Below are 19,907 nucleotides of genomic sequence, written 5' to 3'. Positions count from 1 at the left end.
GATAAGTGAAGTATCTAGGTCAGGGAACTTCCAAAAGTAGAAGAACCAGAAAGCATAATAAACAGAACGGAGTCAATGGCCTGACAGCATAATGAGTGCATTTTATGGATGTGATGAAAAAACAAATGTCAAGTGGGAAACAGATTCTCCTGCTTTCACAAGCTCATACAGGTGTTGAACAAAACTGACTTGGTATCGGTATTGAAACAAAAATGCTGGTATTGTGACAACACTAGTATCCAGTATGAACAGGAGAAATAATTACAGCAACCAACATATCTTAAGCTACACTTACAAGGGCTCCAAAAAGAGAGTCCAACATAAAGACAGACGGCAAAGGCATGTATATAGATACAGTATAATTTAAAAAGTAAAATCATATGTTTTTAAACTCTGTGTCATTTTTATTAAGTTCATAGCAAGATGTACGCATGGGAGAACGATTCACAGCAAGACCAACACTGTGAAATGGATGTTTTGAAATCAGCGTATGTCCAACCAGGGCATACCTGTTGCATTGTAGTATTTACCATTGACACCCTTACACACACACACACACACACACACACACACACACACACACACACACACACACACACACACACACACACACACACACACACACACACACACACACACACACACACACACACACACACACACACACAGAAATACACTGTGCAGAAACAAAAACATGCATGTCATCTGAAACACTCACTACATTGTCAATTGTATCCTAAAACACCTGCTGTGGAGGACAGAAGAGACATCCTAATGAGTACAGTAATGCAACACTGCAGTTACATCATTGAAAACATGAAATGTAGTCACTTACAAGAACAAAATGGCAAGCATTTACAAACAGTTCTATGAATGATACTGTAAATAGTTTGCTCATGCACATGAACAAAAAAGAAATTCCAGTTTTTGAGGGGGTTTAGCTCACTATTGCTGACTTGATTGTTGATTAATTTTGCTCTTATTAAACACGGATTAATGTTTACTGTAAACACGTTTGACGTCTTTCATTCTCAGTATTAGGCTGGGAACTCCTTTGAGAGGTATGATCTCAATTTTGAATATCAGCCAAAAATATATGATAATAAAGGGGAGAGATGACTCATAGTGACTCACGCAAAGTATAGACACGCACACAGGAAAGAGAATTTAAACATTAGTTAAATACAGTGTTTAACACTTACTATGAAAAATAGATTTTGAGATGTAAAGAAAAATCCAATAGTCAGGGAAACATTCAAGAGAATGTAAATGCAAATCACAGCAAGGACAACCATGCTAGGGTTTTCCCCCCAAAAGGATGGCATTTAACTTTTTTTTTACACAAGTATCTCTACAGAGAGTAAAACTCAGTCTTTATGGAGATTTAGGTACAAGGCATTTTTCCTCCTCGTCTTCCTCCTCTGTTTCTTCATCCCTCGTGTGGGGAACAGAGGTGAGCAGCAGAGTGTCGGCATGGACTTCTTCATCGTCCGACTGGATCACAGGCGTGTCGACTCCACCCCCGCTGGTGTCACTTGAACCAGATGATGTAGAGGATATACGTGACTTTGATCCGCACTGAACTTCATCTTGCCGTTTCAAAGGTGCTCGCTCCCTGTATACAACCTCTGCATCTTCATCCTCCTCCTCGTCTTCTTCTTCGTCGTCCTCCACTTCTGTGAACAGAAGCTGTTAGGACATGTCTGCCCCTGTTCTGTCATTGCATTGCATACATCGAGCACCCATTTAATTGTTGTTTCCCATATTTAAAATTCACGCAGACTACTGATGCAAGGAGCAGAGAATCTTTCAGTGACAATGATTCAAATTGAAAGTACTAATTTGTGGAGGTGGAGTTATCTGTAGGTGTATAAGGAAATGTTCTTCCCTAATAAAACACTGCAATGCTGATTAGCAGTGGACTATGTATGTATTACATACTTTGAGAAAACACTGTTTTCAAATCGAGTAGGCAAATACGCAAACTAGTGTAGAGTTTCAACAAAAGAAGAGTGCATCCCAGTCAGCTCTGGTTTCTCCCAGAAGAAAGGATTATAAAAGTAGAGAAAAAGAGAGATCTCAGACAGTGTTTGTACTCTTGCACCCTAATATTGTACAAAACTATACAGATCCCTTTTACATCTTTCCTTAAATGAAGAAATGTATCTTACTTTTACCAATATTTATTTGCCTGCTTCTTTAATACCTTCATGTGAAACTTCATTACATTAAGGCTTAAGAAAAAGGATAGTAGTAGTAGGTTACTGCGGCTCAGAGGCCATCTGATCACCTGGTAGTGGAGATGCCAGCTCTCCATCCTCTGCTCCTGAGCCTGAGTTTAGAAACACGTCCAGGGCCTCCTGATCAGAGATGTCCATCAGGTCCATCTGCTCCAAGACGTCCACATTAACCTCCATAGAAGAGATACTTCCCATAGGGGCTGCATTTACAGACAGAACAGCTTACAATTAAGAACATGAATACACGCTTTGGTCAAAACACATACACATCACCAGATGTTTTTAATTGAGAAACACTGGCTATAATTTCAATTGAAACCTGGAAAAAGTTTGTCAAATTTGAAACTTTCAACATCAGTAAGTGACTTTACACACATCTCACAACCATTTTTTGTCTATAATACAAACAAAGTATTCATGGGCCCAAGACTGGACAGGTACTCACGTTTCCTATAGCTGACCTGCAGGTGAGCAGAGGGCAAGTTGTTGTCCAAGTCATGCTGGTATACGTCTTCAAAAAAGCGCTGTCTCTCTTTTCGCTTCATGTGCTGGGCAGAATCATTGTCCAACACCCGCTGAGAGTTGTCTGTCTCCGCTGACCACCCAAAGAGACACAAAGAAAAATAATTAGAATAACTTCTGTTTCTTCTCTTTTCAGAGATTGTATGTCTGCATTTCACTGAAATTAACTTCATTTTCTGTTCCTTTACTTGGGTTATTCCCAGAAAGTCAATAAAGCAAAGATGCACTGCAGGTTTCCTGTTTCACATGACTGCTAGGCAACTGTGCTTAAGTTTGTTTCCCAATGCAAAAAAACAACTTTAAGGCAAGTCTATATTATTTATATAGCACCTTTCAACACTAGGCAATTCAAAGTGCTTTACAAAAATGAAAGACATTCAGAGCATTAAGACAAAGAGAATAAAATAAAGATAAAACATGAATAACACAGGTTCATGGATAAAAGTTACAGTGCAATGTAAGATATGAAGAGTTCAATTAAAAGCAGCGGCAAAAAGAAAAAGTCTTCAGCCTGGATTTAAAAGTAATAAGAGTTGCAGCAGACCTGCAGGTTTCTGGTAATTAAAGCATCCAATGTTAGAGATCGCACTTATCCCACTATTAAACATGATTGCCGATCTGTTTTGCCTCAGACATCATCCTACTGTGAACTACTGTATCAATAAAATTCAAACAATAAAAAAGTTATAATAAATCTTTTAAACATGTTTGTAGTTGCATAGTACCGCAGCAGTTTCTAAAGCTATCAACACGTTTGGTTTCCAAATAACAGGGGAATTTATTATCTCAAATTACTGTTCAAGTTATGACATTTCCCATGATTAGCTATTGTGTCAGATTGGCCCTCAGGTTGTTACAGTAGTATTGGATTGTTTGTGTGCGTTTAACACGCCCTTTTCTCAAGTTTTATGTTTGAGCTGTTATTACGGTCACTTGGTGTTAGCACACATGTGTATGAGCAGAAAAAGAAAGGATAAGAAAGAGTCAGCTGTCGCAAACCGTGTAAATCTCTGACAGATCCCCTAGCTTCCATCTTGTGACATTACTAGGATTTATTTAAATGTGTGATAATGCAGGCATGTTGTGAAAAACAAGAGAGCATCTGTCCTCAGATCTACCTCCAGCATCGACCTCTGTCATTCTGACCAGCTATGGTTGTGTAACCGTGCTACATCCTCCTCAGAACACACTGTGCCTTCTCCCACTGGGCTTCACAAGCTGACACTTTGACTCATGTCACCAGTGTTTAATGTTTGTGTGTGTGTGTATGTGTGACTGCGTGTATGAATATTGTGTGAGCATGTTAACTCAAACCGTAGAAGACCGTGCTTATGCGTTCATGCTTTTGTGAAATCATGCATTTAGTTCATGCTCATTTTGTGTGAAACGTGTATCATCTTGCACTAATGACATGTTTATGTGATGCCAGCTGATGGTATAGTAACAAAATTCACTTTACTGAATATACATATCCATTGAGTGCTACTGTTACTTATTTGAAAACAAACAGTGAGACCCAGCTTTTCTCTTTATAGAGTCAAGGCCCATCTCTGGAGACCCAACAAGTCTGTCAATCACACTTCCATAGCCCTAGATGGATTTGTTTTCACTACCATACACTCACTACAGCGATTTATTTCATAAGTCAAACTGTCTTCAAAGACAGGAAACCACTCTGCGGTTTACAGTGCCTCTGGCTGATATTTCAGCTGTTAATGGTCCAGTCATGAATGTAATTACTCTGATTGCCACTAACATATTAAACTAGATTAAATGAATATGACTGAACATGTGACATTTATTTTATTTTTGTGGGTACTGGTATTCACTGCATCAGATCACCAAAACCTTCAGATACATTTATTTGTTCTGTATTTAAAACTCATCTAATTTGCAACCCTGATTTGAAATGCAAATTGTGGAGGTAAGTAACAAATCCAGCTTTGGTGAAAGAGATTTTCTCATGTATTTGGCTTTATTATTTTGTATTCTTATTATGAACAAGTGATTTCATTTGAATATAAACTGTATAAGGTATATCCAGCTATTTTCTGTTTAAACATGGATGCTTGACTTGGTTGTCACTCAAACATCTGATGTGTTTCCCTTTCAAATCTCATATTGGAGAAGTGGGAATAATGTTTATCAGTTTTACTTAAAAATACACATTCATTTCTCTGTTAGTTTTTGCAGCTATTGTCAAAAAAGTAGTAATAAGTAATAGATCGATTACTAAAAAAACAGTAACACTCACCCCTCGACACATCACTGCAAAAGTCCATTACATAAGTCGACTGCCCAGGCCATGTCCTGTTAATCCAGCAGAACAGCGTGACTGTGCAACTCATGACTATTATGTGCATTGCTCTTGACATTACAGATCAAGGTATGTAATCATATTTAAGGGACATACTCTTGAGGGAAACTCTTAACCTCAACATGCCAACATCCCTTGAATCCCCTAACATGGTATCTCAATGCCACCGGCCGTGTGTCTATGATCATTCATCAGGCAATAATGGGTAGTACTGGGCAGCTTAACACAAATTAACCAGTAACTTTAGGCCAATACAGCAATGATAAGGCTCCTGATGATAAAACCGTACAGCTTATGTAAACTTCAGCTTTGCCTGCTGGCCCTATGGGGTGGTCTTTCTCTCTCTTTGTCTCTTTCTCTAAAAATCAAATTTTGCTACTTAAATTGCCAGTGGACATGCTCAACCCACGCACAAGCTCAGCTACATGTCTCCATCTGTCTGTCACAGCGGGGGCAAAAAACATGTATGTAAAAAGCTGACTCATCCAGATATAACCTCTTAGTTTGTTCTAGCACCCTGCTGTAGGAGACATGTAGGAGGTCTTCATGCAAATTGATTAGGTTTACATTACTACCATACTCTGTGTAAGACCCAGATGGTGCTCCTAGCCTCCAAGGGGGAATCCCTTCGTTTTGACAGGGGTTATTAACTTCCATCAATCTTTACAACTATTAAAAAGGACACAATTGAATTAGCTTCATTTATTTAAAAAAGAAACACTGGCTGCCAGCTAATTGGTATTTATGTGCATGAACTGGTTTGTGAGCACAAACCAGTTCAGCACATCTACAATGTGTTATGTAAAATGTGTTATGTAAAAGGTGTTACGTAAAAGGGCAATTTGTTCAGTTTTTAGGCTGCTCCTTAATCGTATACGCGACGACCAGAACAGTTCGCATAAAGGGTTTCAAAGTACAGGTGTGCCAAAGAGCCTAAATTGGCCTTGATAATTAACATTTGAATGACGGTTGACACCGCACTAAAACCCTTCATGGCTTTGTTACAACCACTAAGCTCTGTGTCTGGCAATGTCTCATCTCAAACTCTCTCGATGATTCCCCTGAAGCTGATGATTTTAGGATGAGTCACTCCCTTTCCTAAGAATCTCAGTTAAGAATGTATTTTGACAGGACACGACAGCAAACCGTGAGAAGTAAAATAATATATTGGCTTCACTTTCAATCAATCAATTATCAATCACAGTTTGTTTTTTTTGCCCAATATATGAAACTGTGATGGTACAAAATAGACCCAGATGGGGCTCTACAGTCTAGGTAAATAATGAGGAAAAATGTTACATTACATTATATGTATCCAAGAAGTAAATAACCATTAGCCAAAAAAAAACAAATGGAAAAATTCCACATGGGATTAGGAGAAGATGTGGTTAAGCATGCATCGACATGTGGACTGGTTTGGCATTCCAGTGTCCGCTATCAATGATGAAAAGTACAAGTCTTTCATTGTAGAAGCTTCTGTTTCTTTAAGGCCACTGAAGCTTTACTGTATTCTCAGAGCTGCTCTCTGAGATTCCATAACACTTTTGATCAGTCACAGGACCTATGCCCCCTACCCAGAAACATCGCTTCATCAAGCCTACACTGAACCATAAGTACCTAGGGCTTATTGTTACATAATGCTGTCGCAATCCTTCAACTGCACACCCTACAACTACTGTATTGTAGTGCATGATTATGAAACTAAACACCATATTTTTGCATACATGCACAGGATGTTTGTGTTGGTTGAGTTTGTAGATAAGAAAGGAAGAAAGGAGTTGTGCAAGAAATGAGAATATGCTGCTATGCAACTTGATCCAGTTGTGCATCATTCCCGCTAGAAAGTAGCTGTACCGTCAGTGTTTTAGTCAAAGAGCTTTCCTGGGTCTGCTTACCTCAGCTAAGTCTCATACTGACAAAACAAGGGTGCAGAGACAGCATGCATTTTGTGCATTTGTTGCAAGTCAGAGCAAAAGCGCACTGAATAGAAGGAATTTCATTGGCTTTCATTGAAGAGCTTCAAGAAACCTTTCTTTATTCTCGTTGTTTTGCACATTTCCTTATTCCTACTCTTTTAGACATTTCTACTTTGCTTGCTGTTGATCCGACCATCAGCATTTCTTTACATCAAGGAACCTAACGCAAGATGTAGAGGTGGGTGGGGGTTGGGGGTGTCCAGGGCCAGAGGTGACAGTTGAGCTGAAGCACATGATGTTTTTATCCTTCTGATTATTCTTCCACCGTCTGATCCGTTAGCTAGTTCCACTACTCTGCTCCCAATAATCCACAAGGCTAGTCTTATATTTCTTTTAAAATATGCTGAATTATACACCAGTCTCTGTCAAGTTTTATTTTCCCCCAGCATGCGTTGTCGTCTGTCTTTCTACCTTATCAGCAACTTTTCTACAATGAAAAAATGTTTAACTGTGAATACACGCATCATTAACTCTGCGTCATTCTAATGGTAAAATAATACATCAAGAGTCCTGGGAGCTGCAAAGGAAGCAGGGAACAAATGTTCCTATTGAACCAAAGAGTCACATGGTGAAGCATTCAGTCCCCCTGTGGCAAATGGAAAGAAATCCCATGATCATCTCTCTGTGTTCAGAGAACAGAAAGACTGGGTGTTTGTGTGTGAGAGTGAAAAAGCTAGGAAGGCATTTGCACTGCATGGTCAGTCACATTTGACAGCCCATCTATCTCAGACTCCTCCCTTCCTCTCCTACTGTAAGGAAAGGGCCGATGATGGTGTCAGCCGGTTCTCAGCAATATACGGCAGCATCATTTTTAGGTGTTCCTGCTATTATTTACTGAGCCAATCACTCTCGTGCGGGCCTCGTGGCCACAACAGACCATAAAGCATAAATCATTCATGAGTGAGATCACTGCACCACAACAGCCACCTCCCCCACCATGCTTCCCCACTCTCCTCACCACCCACTCACATGTATCCATAAACACAAAGATGTGTAGCAGACAGAAAATCCAGGCAGCTCGTTTATGATACCACCTATGCTCACAAGAATGGCCGTCATCATCAACATACTATTTTACACTGCAGGAAGTTCTGCATACAAATACTTGAAACATATCATTTAAATTACGTTTCCATTTTTACGTTACTCTCATTTTCAGGTTTCTACAGTGTGATCCCAGTGCTGTGATCATATCTTGAACCTTGTCTGAACACACACTCCGCTGTGTCTGATCTGATTGAGTATTCCCAGGGCATGTCCCATTCCCATTCCCAAAGCCATTAAGGCACTTCACTTGGGGCCAAATGCAAAGATGACCTCCAGCAATGCCCACTGCTCCCACTTTAGGTCAGTCATAACAGGGCTTTCAGTAGTCTCTACAGAGATCATGTATAGTGCTCTACCTCTTGTCTGCACACATACACAAATACTGCCATGTACAGAAACATGTTCATTAAAGCAGGTAGTATGGCAAAAATATCCCCTTATTCTTCACACAGAGAAAACTCTTGTGAGATAATGTGTTCAATTAGAAAGCAAGACAATGTTTCTCTGGCAAGCAGGTAGCAGTTAGCCTGTCTTCCCTGTCTCTATATAAAGACCTTCTTCCTGTAGCTTAGTCAGACTCTAAGAAGGAGTTGTTATCCCTTCACTGTGATTACACTGCATCTGCATCACAGTGTAACATCCACATCAAGGCTGTCAGCAAATTTAGCTAAAAATAAAAGTCTAAAAGCTGTGATTATTACTACGGACTATTTCATTTTCACATAAGTTGCTAGTAAGGCTTGGTTAAAAGCTGAATCAGAAGTTAATGGATTAACTGAACATGTGTTTTGTTGTGTTGTCTAAGTGAGTAATAATATAATGAAACATAGAGGGTCAAAATCAGAACCCATAGATAATTATAATTATGTAACAGCCATGTATTACTTACAGTGTGTATAACATAATGTACAGCTAATAATGATCTGTTATCCTATTAAGGAGCTTACTTATGCTGAACAATCATGAAGAGAGTTAACTGTTTTGTTGTGATTGGTGGTGATTTATGTATTGCTATACACACAAGTAGGGAATTAATACCCTTTGTATGATCATTTTAGTTTTACTTTCCCATGCCTGCAACATGCAACAATGTTTTTTCCACAGTAACGCGGGAAATGAATGTACTAAATACCTGCCCCATGTAAAAAAACAAACAATGAAGATCAATAGACCACTCAACAGTACTGTAAGTCTGCTTGGTATTACTTTTGTTAATACTGGAGGTTACTTACATGGCAGACGCTTGTTGTGGATGGTTGAACCGGTAGAAGACATGGTCCAGTGGATGTGGGAGGGCTTGCAGATATTGTCTTTCCTTTGGTGTGTGTGTGTATGATCTTGTCCCGTCCTGTCAAGACTCCAGGACAGGATGCTGGTGTGTGAAGTGGCTGATCATCTAGTCATCGCATCACCTGATTTTGTTCCCAGGACTACCAGACATAGTACATTCACACTTTTTCTCCCTCCTCTTTTCCCTCTTTCTTCTTCTGTGGTCTGCCTTTTGGCTGTTTTCACTGTCGCCCTCCCCCCCTTTTGATTGCCTTCACTGTTTTTTTCTAGGTTTTCCCTCTCACTGCTTCACACTATCATCTCGGCTGCTTCTCTGTGTGTCTCTCACACACACACACATACACACACTTTTTTGCTCTCTCTGTCAGACAGGCTGAGCGGGTTGTAGAGAGCTGTGCAGCTTAGGGACCGGGGGAGAGTGATAGTGGGCTAGGGCATTGTGGCCTGTACCAAGTGGTTACAACATGGGGGTCAACAGGATCTGGAAGTGCATAGACCTTTTACATCATGTTAATGAATATACCAGGACTAAACCCTCACGTCTCAACCATCAATGCTTTGCTTTATACATTTTTGTGTATTTATTTATTCACTTTGTTGTGGGATGAAAGTTTTACTTTAACATAGGAGAAGACTTGCTGCATATTAATAAATCATCACAGTCTGTCTAAGCATAGATGGGAAAAAAATCATAAATTGACTTGACTTATTATCACAGTGCTATATTGTACGTTATATGAAAGGTAATATCCTTAAGGCTCTATTTGTTTATGTGTTCATTCTCTTAATTCTTAAAATGCTGTGTTAAACAATTACATTTTCTAATAGTATAATTTAAGTAAGGTATTTTTAAAATTAAGAGACCACTCACACATTTTTCTTAAATCTTTATCTTTACATGTATGGCAGCCATTCCAGTGTCTGTTGAATTCCAACACAGAGAAAAATTGTCAGTATTTTATAGAATACAATAAAATAAAAATAAAATGTATTTAACTCGAAAACATACCTATAAATAACTAAACAAGAGAAAATGATAATGCTGAAGTGGTTAGGGTTAGGGCTAGGGTTATTATTTCCATTCAGTTGGGGAACTCTTGAAAGATTTGAAAGCAATATGGCTCTGTAGTAATTGGCAAGGCAGTGACATTAGCTAAATGCTAACATCATACAGTGGCAAGGATAACATGCAAATGCAGGCGTTTTTCTAATCATCTTAGTTCAGACCAGGAGCATTCTACATTTGCTAATGTATTACTTAACAAAAACTACTGCTGAGGCTGATGAGATTTCATTCCTTTTGCACATATTTGCTCTTAAATGTAAGTATTGGGAAATGTAACAAGTGTGGCGTGGTGAAGGCAACAGACTAAAAGTTTGATTGATTTCGCAATGGACCTTAAAAACAGCAATTCATCTAATGAAAATAGATTAACTAAATGATTTGGATTCATCGTGGGGTGTGTATGTGAATGCCTGTGCCATATTAAATCAATGCAATCAAATAGTTATAAAGAAATTTCAGTCAACAGAAGTGGTGGACAGACTGACCAACATTGCCAACCATAGAGACAAACCAGCGCTTAAACGCTGAATAATACAAACAAATCAACTTCTCCAGAGCCACAAAATAAATGATACAGTATGTTGTAGTACTCTTCATAGGGTTCCCTTTAACTGTTTACAATCACCTAGTATTAATTAATGGATTATTAGAAAACGATCAATACACTCTGAGAAACAATCAGGTTGTTGGAAATACAATTTCCGCTTTATATTCTCTGGCATTTCTGTCTCTTTTTTATCTATCTATCTAGCAGTCTAATTTATTAATTTATTGGAGTGATCACTAATCTTCTGGAAAATAGCAGCGCAGCCTCCCTACAACTTGTAAAACAATTAAATGAGCAGACTTGACAGCTGATTAAAAGGTGAGAAACCTATTGCCAATGATGTATCAAAAACTGCAGAATGTCTCTAATATTTCCAAGAATGATCATCCTTTCCTTCGAAATCAATCTTCTGCTGTTTTGTTAAGAGGTTTCTTAACCCTACAGCACACATCAGCATGTACCAACATGTAATCAAGCACCCACACAAACTCACTAACACGTACACACGAACACACACGCACTAGCCTAAAGACTACACAAACACATCAATTAACATGCACATGTTCCCATAAGAAACACGCAGATACACACTGTAGCTGTAGACTTTAGGGTTTAATTGGCACTTAGCAGCTTGGAATCGTGTAGGTCCTGACTCCCCCTTAACTAATAAGATGTTTCTAACAGTTACATCACACTTCAACTGGAGGAGGCTGCTCCCGTCTGACCACTTATATTGTTGAAAACTCATTGCTGACTGTATGGGACTACAAGGAGACGGAGAAATATAATATGAAATGATTCATGCTTTGTTCCGTTTCCATTCTGGGGTAATCTACACACTCCTTGAATTTAGATAGGTGCATTACAGCAAGGGTTCTTATCCAAAACTCATTGGCGAGTCAATAGTGACCTCTGCTGGTTAAGATGTGTATTACACTTTAGCTCACTAAAGAAGCACCTACTGTGTGCAGTTACCTAAGGACAATGAGTCCATCGACAAACACTCAGCAAAACAAAACGGATTTTACACTTCCATTATTGAGTATTAATTCATTAATACTTGGTGTCATTATAGGTAAGCTAGGGTATTTTTCAGTAGTGTTGCAGATGAAGTATGTGAGTTTGATTTAATGTTTCTTTGGTAAATTAAACTTTTGGATTTCAGGTTTCTGATACTCCCAAGTTTAATTCATTCAGGTGAACAAAAGGGGATTTCCAGCGACTGTTACACAGTTTTATTGTGTGTGAAGTGTGAATGCACGTGTGTGTTTGCATGTGTGTTTGCATGTGTGTTTGTGTTTGTGTGTGTGTGTGTGTGTGTGTGTGTGTGTGTGTGTGTGTGTGTGTGTGTGTGTGTGTGTGTGTGTGTGTGTGTGTGTGTGTGTGTGTGTGTGTGTGTGTGTAGTGCCTGTTGATCTTTCAGCTCTATCAGTGCTGGCTTCCTCTTTGAAACTGTGTTGTCTCAATTTTCTGCAGCATAGTCTCTGATGTGGCTTGTGAGTCATAATGTGGTAAATATACACATTTGCGCATTCACAAACGTATGAGGACAGACTCACACATGTATAGACATCTACACGCACACACTTTTCACTGTAACTAGTAAGTATTCCCTTTGCCTCCACGGTACACTGTAGTTGGAGACATAAGGTGACATAAAATGTTGGATTTTCTCTAGTGAACAAAACAAAGCCTCAGTGACAGACAAAAAAAAAAGTTCTTCACTTCACATCTTCACAGCCGCACCAGACAGTGAAGTCAAAGCCCTCAAACTTTATTAAAAATATCTCATTGTGCTGCACGGGGATATTCTGGGGGTCACCATGGCAACAGACATCCGAGTGCCAAATGCAGGAAAATGCACACCTGCCTGCCAGTGCTCCAACTTGAGCCTCTCAGGCTCTCTGTTAGACATTATCAAAGTGCTGTTTGCTAAATGTGATAGGACGGATAGACGGCAGAAGCAGTGCCTTTGTTCTCAAGGAACGGAGCACACAGCTCTGTCAAGGTGTTGATTAGCCATTGTGAGACAGAAAGTTGTTAGGATTGTGCTTGCTTCTGCTGCAAGATGCATAACCTATTGTGTGAAATTGCTTTTTCTTTCCAGACTTTGTAAAGAATGCAACTTCATACGTGACAGCTTCTTTAATAAGCAGAAATACTTTCAATACAACAACTGCAGATAATACTACAGTTGATCTACCTGTGATGTTTTTAACACTTTCTGATAGCACCCAGCTCAATATAATATGTCTCAGTTGTCTGTCGTCTCTCTGCTCTCTTTAAATATGTAATTATTTCAAAAAGGTCAGAAATTTGAAAAGTCTCTTAGCTCTTTTGATAGTGTTATGCGTCTCTGTGGACTTGCTGTGTGCACATGGAAGAATCAGTTTTGGGTTACCATGATTGTTTGTGATGTCAGTTTTGCAAGTGTGTGCAGTGTTTTCAGTGTCTGACTCATGTGGAGAAAACAGGCTGCTTGGACTTGGTGACTGACAGTATCGGTTTAACTTGTCATGCTGATCTTGCCACTGATATACAGCAGTGAACTTAGTTATTTTTTCTGGATATTAGTCATTGTCAGATCATTTTCAACAATTTAACAGCACAGTTAAATGGTTCGGATGACATATAAATAAACAAGCCAAATATATTTTGTGTTTTTTCTCTGTGAGGAAAGACAATGTTGTACTTACCACAGCATAGAAATAGAGTTAGCATTATCCTTATGTGACAGTGATTTAATCTGTAAATGTTTAATGCTACTTTAGAGGAATTACCTCAACATATTTAAAATGTTTTCATTTCCATACTTAAGTGGACTTGTAAGAAGATCTGTCGGCTGGCACTGTAATGAAGAGATACATAAGTGTCATTATGTCACACCTTTCCAATGGCTATATTATTTATGTCTCCCTGGGGTTTGTGTGTGTAATAGTTCATGTTTGGAATTAAAATAGCATTTGAATGTTTCTGTGCATGTGTGTGTGTGTGTGTGTGTGTGTGTGTGTGTGTGTGTGTGTGTGTGTGTGTGTGTGTGTGTGTGTGTGTGTGTGTGTGTGTGTGTGTGTGTGTGTGTGTGTGTGTGTGAATATATGCATGAGTATGTGAGTCACGCACCACTATCCAGCCCCCTGGGCTTTGAGTTCTGATGCCCATCTTTCAGCTCCTCTACTGCACACTGAACCCAGTGAACCTTCTGCTGTTTACACTCTCCCCCTCCTCCTGCTCGCTCTGTCTCTATTTATCTCTCTCACACACTCTCATGCTCATCTATTCTCCCTTCGTCTCTCTCTTTCTCTCCTCCATCTCCCTACAGTACATCTCTCTTTCTCACGCACTCACGCTCTCTTGTGTTCTTAGTCCTTTCTCCCGCAACCCTTCTTCTACCTCTCTTTATAACTGTGCCTCTGTGTGCCTACCTCGGTGGTTGAGGACTTCAGACTCAGACAGTCTCTAACTCTATGAGGTTCAGACAGACACTCAGGGTGTCTCTGCGTAAGGCTTGTCGTATTTTTTGTGTAGATGTGTGGACAGCGAAAGATACAGACAGAAGAAGAGAAGAGACAGAGGAAGGAATAGAATGATAGATGTAAAGGCCAAGAAAAGGATGTTGGCGCTTTTCAGACCTTTGAGCATTTTACTTTAGATAAAGCCAGAGATGTTATCACTATACATATCATCGTCACTCCCAGACTTCACCTTCTCCTCACTGCTGTCTTCCTCCTCCACATCGCTATCACTGTTCTTTCAGACACAAACACGCTCATTCCATCAGGTTGCAAAAAGTCGGACAGCTGCTCTGTCGTCAGCCCTCTGCTGCCCACACCGAGCCCCTTCTGTTAGTCACAACTTTCTCCAACAACAGACTGCAAACAATGTGGCTCTTTTATCTGATGCGTGCGTGTCTGTGTCAGCAAATCTCTTTTTGTTTAATGAATGAGGATATGTGTGTGTGGGCATGTGTATGGGATAGTACAGGAGCACAGTACAGGAGCAGTGTCTGTGTGGGGGAGAGGCCACTCCTGCTGGCTCTTCCAGGAAGTGTGACAAGTGTCTTCTTGAGTCTCTGGTTGATGTAACATTACCCCTCCTCAAAAAAAAACGGTACGTCATCTTTAGACCCAGAGTTCTGAATTGCTTTGCTTGCACTTCTGCAGCGCATTGTGGAACTGAAACACGCTATTAATACTTCTGGTTAAGTATGAGTTGAGTGTGAGGGAGTGTGCGTGTTGGTGAGTGTGCGTGCGTGTTTAGAGTCCATTGAGCTGTGTAGAGGAGGTATGTTCATCACATGGCATGCACCTCAAAAGAGCACAACTCACTGCGGCAGAGAACAATTTGTCCATGTGGCTTTGCATGTGTATGCATGTGTGCGAGGTACAGTATGTAGTATGTGCATCCATGTGTGCGTGTGTGAAGATGCTTACAGAGTGCGAGATTGCTATAATGGGAATTATGCACTCACCATAAATCGCAGCTCTCATTTCCATGCAACAACCCAACCACCTCACAAGCTTGAATCATGTATTAAAACAACATGCTTGTCGCTTTAGCACATGCCTGTTGCTTGCTCATAATTTATGCTTGATTCCCGGACCATTTATGATGATAATCACTGGGATTAGTTCAAATCTTTTTACAAATTCTCATGCCTTTTATTCCATACAATGGAGCAAACTCTCTTGGAACGTTATTTTCACTTGGTGGCACACATTGGGAACCCCAGGCCGGGCCACGGATAGCACAGATACTGTACACTGTAAACGGCTAATCGGGTATCAAACCAGTGGAGAAGAAAAAGCGCCTTCACTCCGTGTCTCATTCATTATTCACAGCCAGCAAATGAAGTTGGTACAGTGGGAGCAATCAATTATAGATGAGAGAAGGTAGGAGGGGAAAGAGAGAGTGAGATGAAGGGGATAGAGCGAGGCCTACCTTGCATGCAGCAGGGCTCGAGCATGTCAATGAACATCACAGTGGCATTCGACAACCTGCATGCACACAGCTACTCAGGAAATTGGCTCTTGAGGGCCCAGGCTTCTGCGTAGAGAGAAAACTCTTAATTGTGCATCACCTTTCACACCACACCAATTGCATTTATTCGATAATGAGTGAGTATGTCAACTGTGTTATCCCTCGGTTCACATGTGTGCGACTTGCGCTTTCGTATGGTTCGCCGCGCTGACACAGTCATAGCGAAACTGCATTGAGTCTTTTCACAAGCGTCGAGCAACAGTCATAGTGTCCCCTCTGTAGGTTACAGCGTTGTTCCGAAACCAGGATATAAAAGCGGTCCAGATGCAGCATGGTAGAATGAACAGAGTATTCACATCCCTTCTCTGTTTGAGTCAGATGGGCTTTTTTTAATCTTATTAGTACTCATGGTAAGCAGAATATTTGTAACAATTACTGCCCGATTTTTGGAGATAATTTAGTAATGTTTACAGTTGAGAATTAATGCAGAATTGATTTGATTCACATGCTTACAAAAGTACGCCTCTTCAGCACAACCTTCACTTTCATTAAATGAATGATGTCAATAATTTCACATAACTGTTATAGGTTAGTTGAAAGCCATAGTATTATCATTTTTTTGTTCAGTGAGAATTTGTGGGACTTTCCTGGACAATCAATCAGCCCATAATCTCAAATTGATGCTAATTTTTTTTCTTTGCCAGTGAGCCATAGAGACAGTTTCACAACCTCCCCATGTGGCACTTATACACCATTTGCATTCATTGTGGGGCTGTCCCATACATGCACACAAATTTCTAATTATGCACGCCACTGAGATTTTCAAGAGTAGTAGAGAGGTCATATTTGCCTCTGCTTTCTCCGCAGCTGTCCACATCTTCATGCAGTGGTTTTCAATGAGCCTCCCCTTGTTGCGAATGGAAAGATTTACTAAGACGATGTCAGTTGGAAAATGTGTATTAATTTCTCTGTCACCTCACTATTCGTTAAATGTCAGATATTTGCTTCTGGAAACTGCTCTATTTGTGCCGTCTGTATTTTGTGTGCAAGTGTGTGCGTTAGTGTGTGTGTGTGGGCAGAGAGGCTGTTTGATGTGAGTCAGATCCAAACCCAGGCTGGTTTCACTCACATGTGTGTGGGACGCATCCAGATGGCTCCACAGGACCACACAAATGTCACTCTGATAATGAGACAACAGGGCCTCTTGATATACAGGTAGCAGGGCTGTGGTGCATGCTTCCACACAGAGAGAGATGGGGAGACAGAAAGGAAGAACGAAAGAATAGGGAGGCCACACTTAAATACAAATATCACATGTAACAAAAAAGAAAGCATGTGAAAAATGTACGTTTGATCACAATGACAAACCTGTTCGTGTTCTCCCAGATAATTCGATCCATACAGAAACGTCTTCATCTCCGAGGCTGATTATTGGCCTAAGCAGGATGACCTGCAAGAAAAGACAAACATTAATAGCATTTGTCCACTGACCTGTGCTAAATGACAACCTCCCCTCTGTCCCTCTCCTGTACTCCAGGGTCATCACAGGTCGCCGCTCAGTTGCCATGGGAACAGGAGAAACGGAGGAATATTCTCCTGAGAACTAAACAGTGACACCTTACGCCGTCTCCTACAGACTCGGTTGAGTTGCACATCAAGTGTGAAAGCAGGAGTGAGAAGTTGTTGTTTATTTAATTTTCTTACGAGTGGCCTGTCAACCCCACTCTTTTTTCGCACTCTATCTTTCTCTTTCTCTCTCCTGCACGAAAAACCCATTTTCACACATAAGCCTTGCGGATATTTGCTAGCACATATTTTCTTTGTCCTCATCCCTCCACTCAGTAGTTCTCTCACACAATATATTCCTGTTTTTTGCAACAGTAAAGCACAGGTGCATCCCTGTATGTGTGTGTGTAAGTGAGATAGTAGCTGTTGGTTCAGCTCTCCAACTGCTGTGACCTAATGTAACTATTGCACCTACACTGTCAACCCCCCAACAGCCCAGTCAGCCTCATGAGGTTGCTGCACCTGTTTGTCTAGCACACACACACACACAAACACACTTTTTTTTATATCAGACCACAGTCGCAAATAGTAATCCACTGACACCACTGTGATCCAAGGCTCATGGTATTTGTATGTGTGTGTGTGTGTGTGTGTGTGTGTGTGTGTGTGTGTGTGTGTGTGTGTGTGTGTGTGTGTGTGTGTGTGTGTGTGTGTGTGTGTGTGTGTGTGTGTGTGTGTGTGTGTGTGTGTGTGTGTGTGTGTGTGTGTGTGTGTGTGTGTGTGTGTGTGTGTGTGTGTGTGTGTGGAGTGGGTGGTGTTGCAGCTGTATCAAACACTGTCTACTGCTGGCAGCACATTTTCTCTGAGGTGATCTGTTATAGTGACAGGGCAGCAAGTATTTTTAGCCAGTGAGAAAGGACAAATAATGAAGCAGGAAAGACACAGAAAGACAACAAGGGGACGAGTCAGGGAGGGAGAGAGAAAGAGGGGGAAATTGAGGAAACAATATCTGAGGGTAAACCAAAACCACCTGGATGTTGCTGACTTGCTGCTCTTCAGTTGAGAGCACAGTCTATATACATCATATTACACACTCCCTTATCCACATCTCATAGTCATGCACACACGCATTCTGAAACTACTGTATAAATACAGAGACACACTGATGCTGCCAAAAATAACAGGATCATTCTGCAACTTGAGTAATATCTATGGGCTATGATAACATTTTACCAGCAAGAGTAATTGCTAGAATATTGCAACAGCAAAATATAGAAACGCAAGTTATTAGATGATCAGTTAAACCAGCAGGATGCGTCCAAAATAATCTCAGATTACACAGAAAAAATCCTTCAACTGTGTTTGGTGAGGGTTGGCCCGAAACTGACATGTTGACGAGTGCAGAACATTTAAATATTAATTGTTACAGTCTCATTTAAAGCTAAACAGTTGGACAAATGCAACACAGTTTTCATTTTCACTTTTGCAATGTGAGAACTTGCTGCCTATATTTATATGATATTAATGGAGTAATTACTTTTTGACTGCTGGTTCAACCAACCACACCTTTTAAAGGCATTTTGGGTTTTAAACAATGTATCAACAACTACCAGCATCCATGACAGTTGTTTTTCTCTTTCAAAAAGTTTAATCTAAAATTTGTCTAAAATCTGTCATCATTTGCCTACTTGTGTTTCTTCCTGTGTCCAACTTCCATGAACAAGTATCACCGCACTGAAAAAGCATTTACTAAGAAGAACGAATAGAGAGTGGAATAAAACATGTCCAGAGAAAGGTAGACTTCTTCTTTTCACTTCTCCTTTTTCTGAATGGAATCCTTACAAGAGTAAGACTTTAGTATTTGCTTCTGTTATCACATCACTAGGCAGCTTTGACTTTAACCTCAAAGTGGCAGGTAAAACCATATGGTTAAACAAAATAAAGTGCTCAGAGTGTTGGACAGGACATTGTGGTTTGCACACGCAAGTCGTGAGGCCTCTATGTCACAATGTCCTCTCTCTCTCTCTCTCTCTCTCTCTCTCTCTCTCTCTCTCTCTTTCGCTCTCTGTCTCTCTCTCTCTCACACACACACACACACACACACACACACACACACACACACACACACACACACACACACACACACACACACACACACACACTCCTCTCTCTCTCACTGGTTGTTCCCTGAGTCAGCACTCTGCCTCAGCTCTAGTTTCTCTACCCTGGCCCGCCTGCCTGCAGGACACTATTAGGACATCACTGTGTGTGTGCCTCAATGTCTATGTGCGCCCCTGCCGTGTGTGCGTGCGTGCGTGCGTGTGTGTGTGTGTGTGTGTGTGTGTGTGTGTGTGTGTGCGCATGTGCGTGTGTGTGTGTGTGTGTTGTGTGTGTGTGTGTGTGTGCGTGCCTTTGTGGG

General features: G+C 40.5%; 1 protein-coding gene across 4 annotated transcripts; it reads right to left on the bottom strand.

Moving 5' to 3' along the window:
* Positions 1-101: 101 nt before the first annotated feature.
* On the bottom strand, positions 102-16,074 carry LOC134867853 (dysbindin-like). Of its 4 annotated transcripts, none has more exons than XM_063888717.1 (5): positions 9,335-9,768; positions 5,017-5,072; positions 2,686-2,835; positions 2,291-2,440; positions 102-1,676 (listed from the first exon to the last, which is right to left on the bottom strand). In XM_063888717.1, coding segments are annotated over exons 1-5 (660 nt in total). In that variant the 5' UTR covers positions 9,337-9,768; the 3' UTR covers positions 102-1,374. The 4 variants fall into 4 exon arrangements, with proteins under 4 accessions (XP_063744787.1, XP_063744794.1, XP_063744809.1 ...); XM_063888724.1 differs by having other exon boundaries at positions 102-1,673; XM_063888739.1 differs by lacking the exons at positions 5,017-5,072; positions 9,335-9,768 and adding an exon at positions 15,944-16,074.
* Positions 16,075-19,907: the final 3,833 nt, after the last annotated feature.

The sequence above is a fragment of the Eleginops maclovinus genome, chromosome 1, assembly GCF_036324505.1.
Source record: "Eleginops maclovinus isolate JMC-PN-2008 ecotype Puerto Natales chromosome 1, JC_Emac_rtc_rv5, whole genome shotgun sequence".
NCBI lineage: Eukaryota > Metazoa > Chordata > Actinopteri > Perciformes > Eleginopidae > Eleginops > Eleginops maclovinus.
Note: the sequence above shows the minus strand (reverse complement) of the source record. Positions and strands in the feature narration are given on the sequence as shown.

What these genes read in the sequence shown, in the direction of transcription:
- LOC134867853 (XM_063888717.1), bottom strand. An exon ending in TTGCAGTGATGTGTCGAGGG is followed by an intron (nt 2,836 to 5,016) that starts GTGAGTGTTACT and finishes TTGGGTGGTCAG; the next exon opens with CGGAGACAGACAACTCTCAG. An exon ending in GCTGGCATCTCCACTACCAG is followed by an intron (nt 1,677 to 2,290) that starts GTGATCAGATGG and finishes TTCTGTTCACAG; the next exon opens with AAGTGGAGGACGACGAAGAA.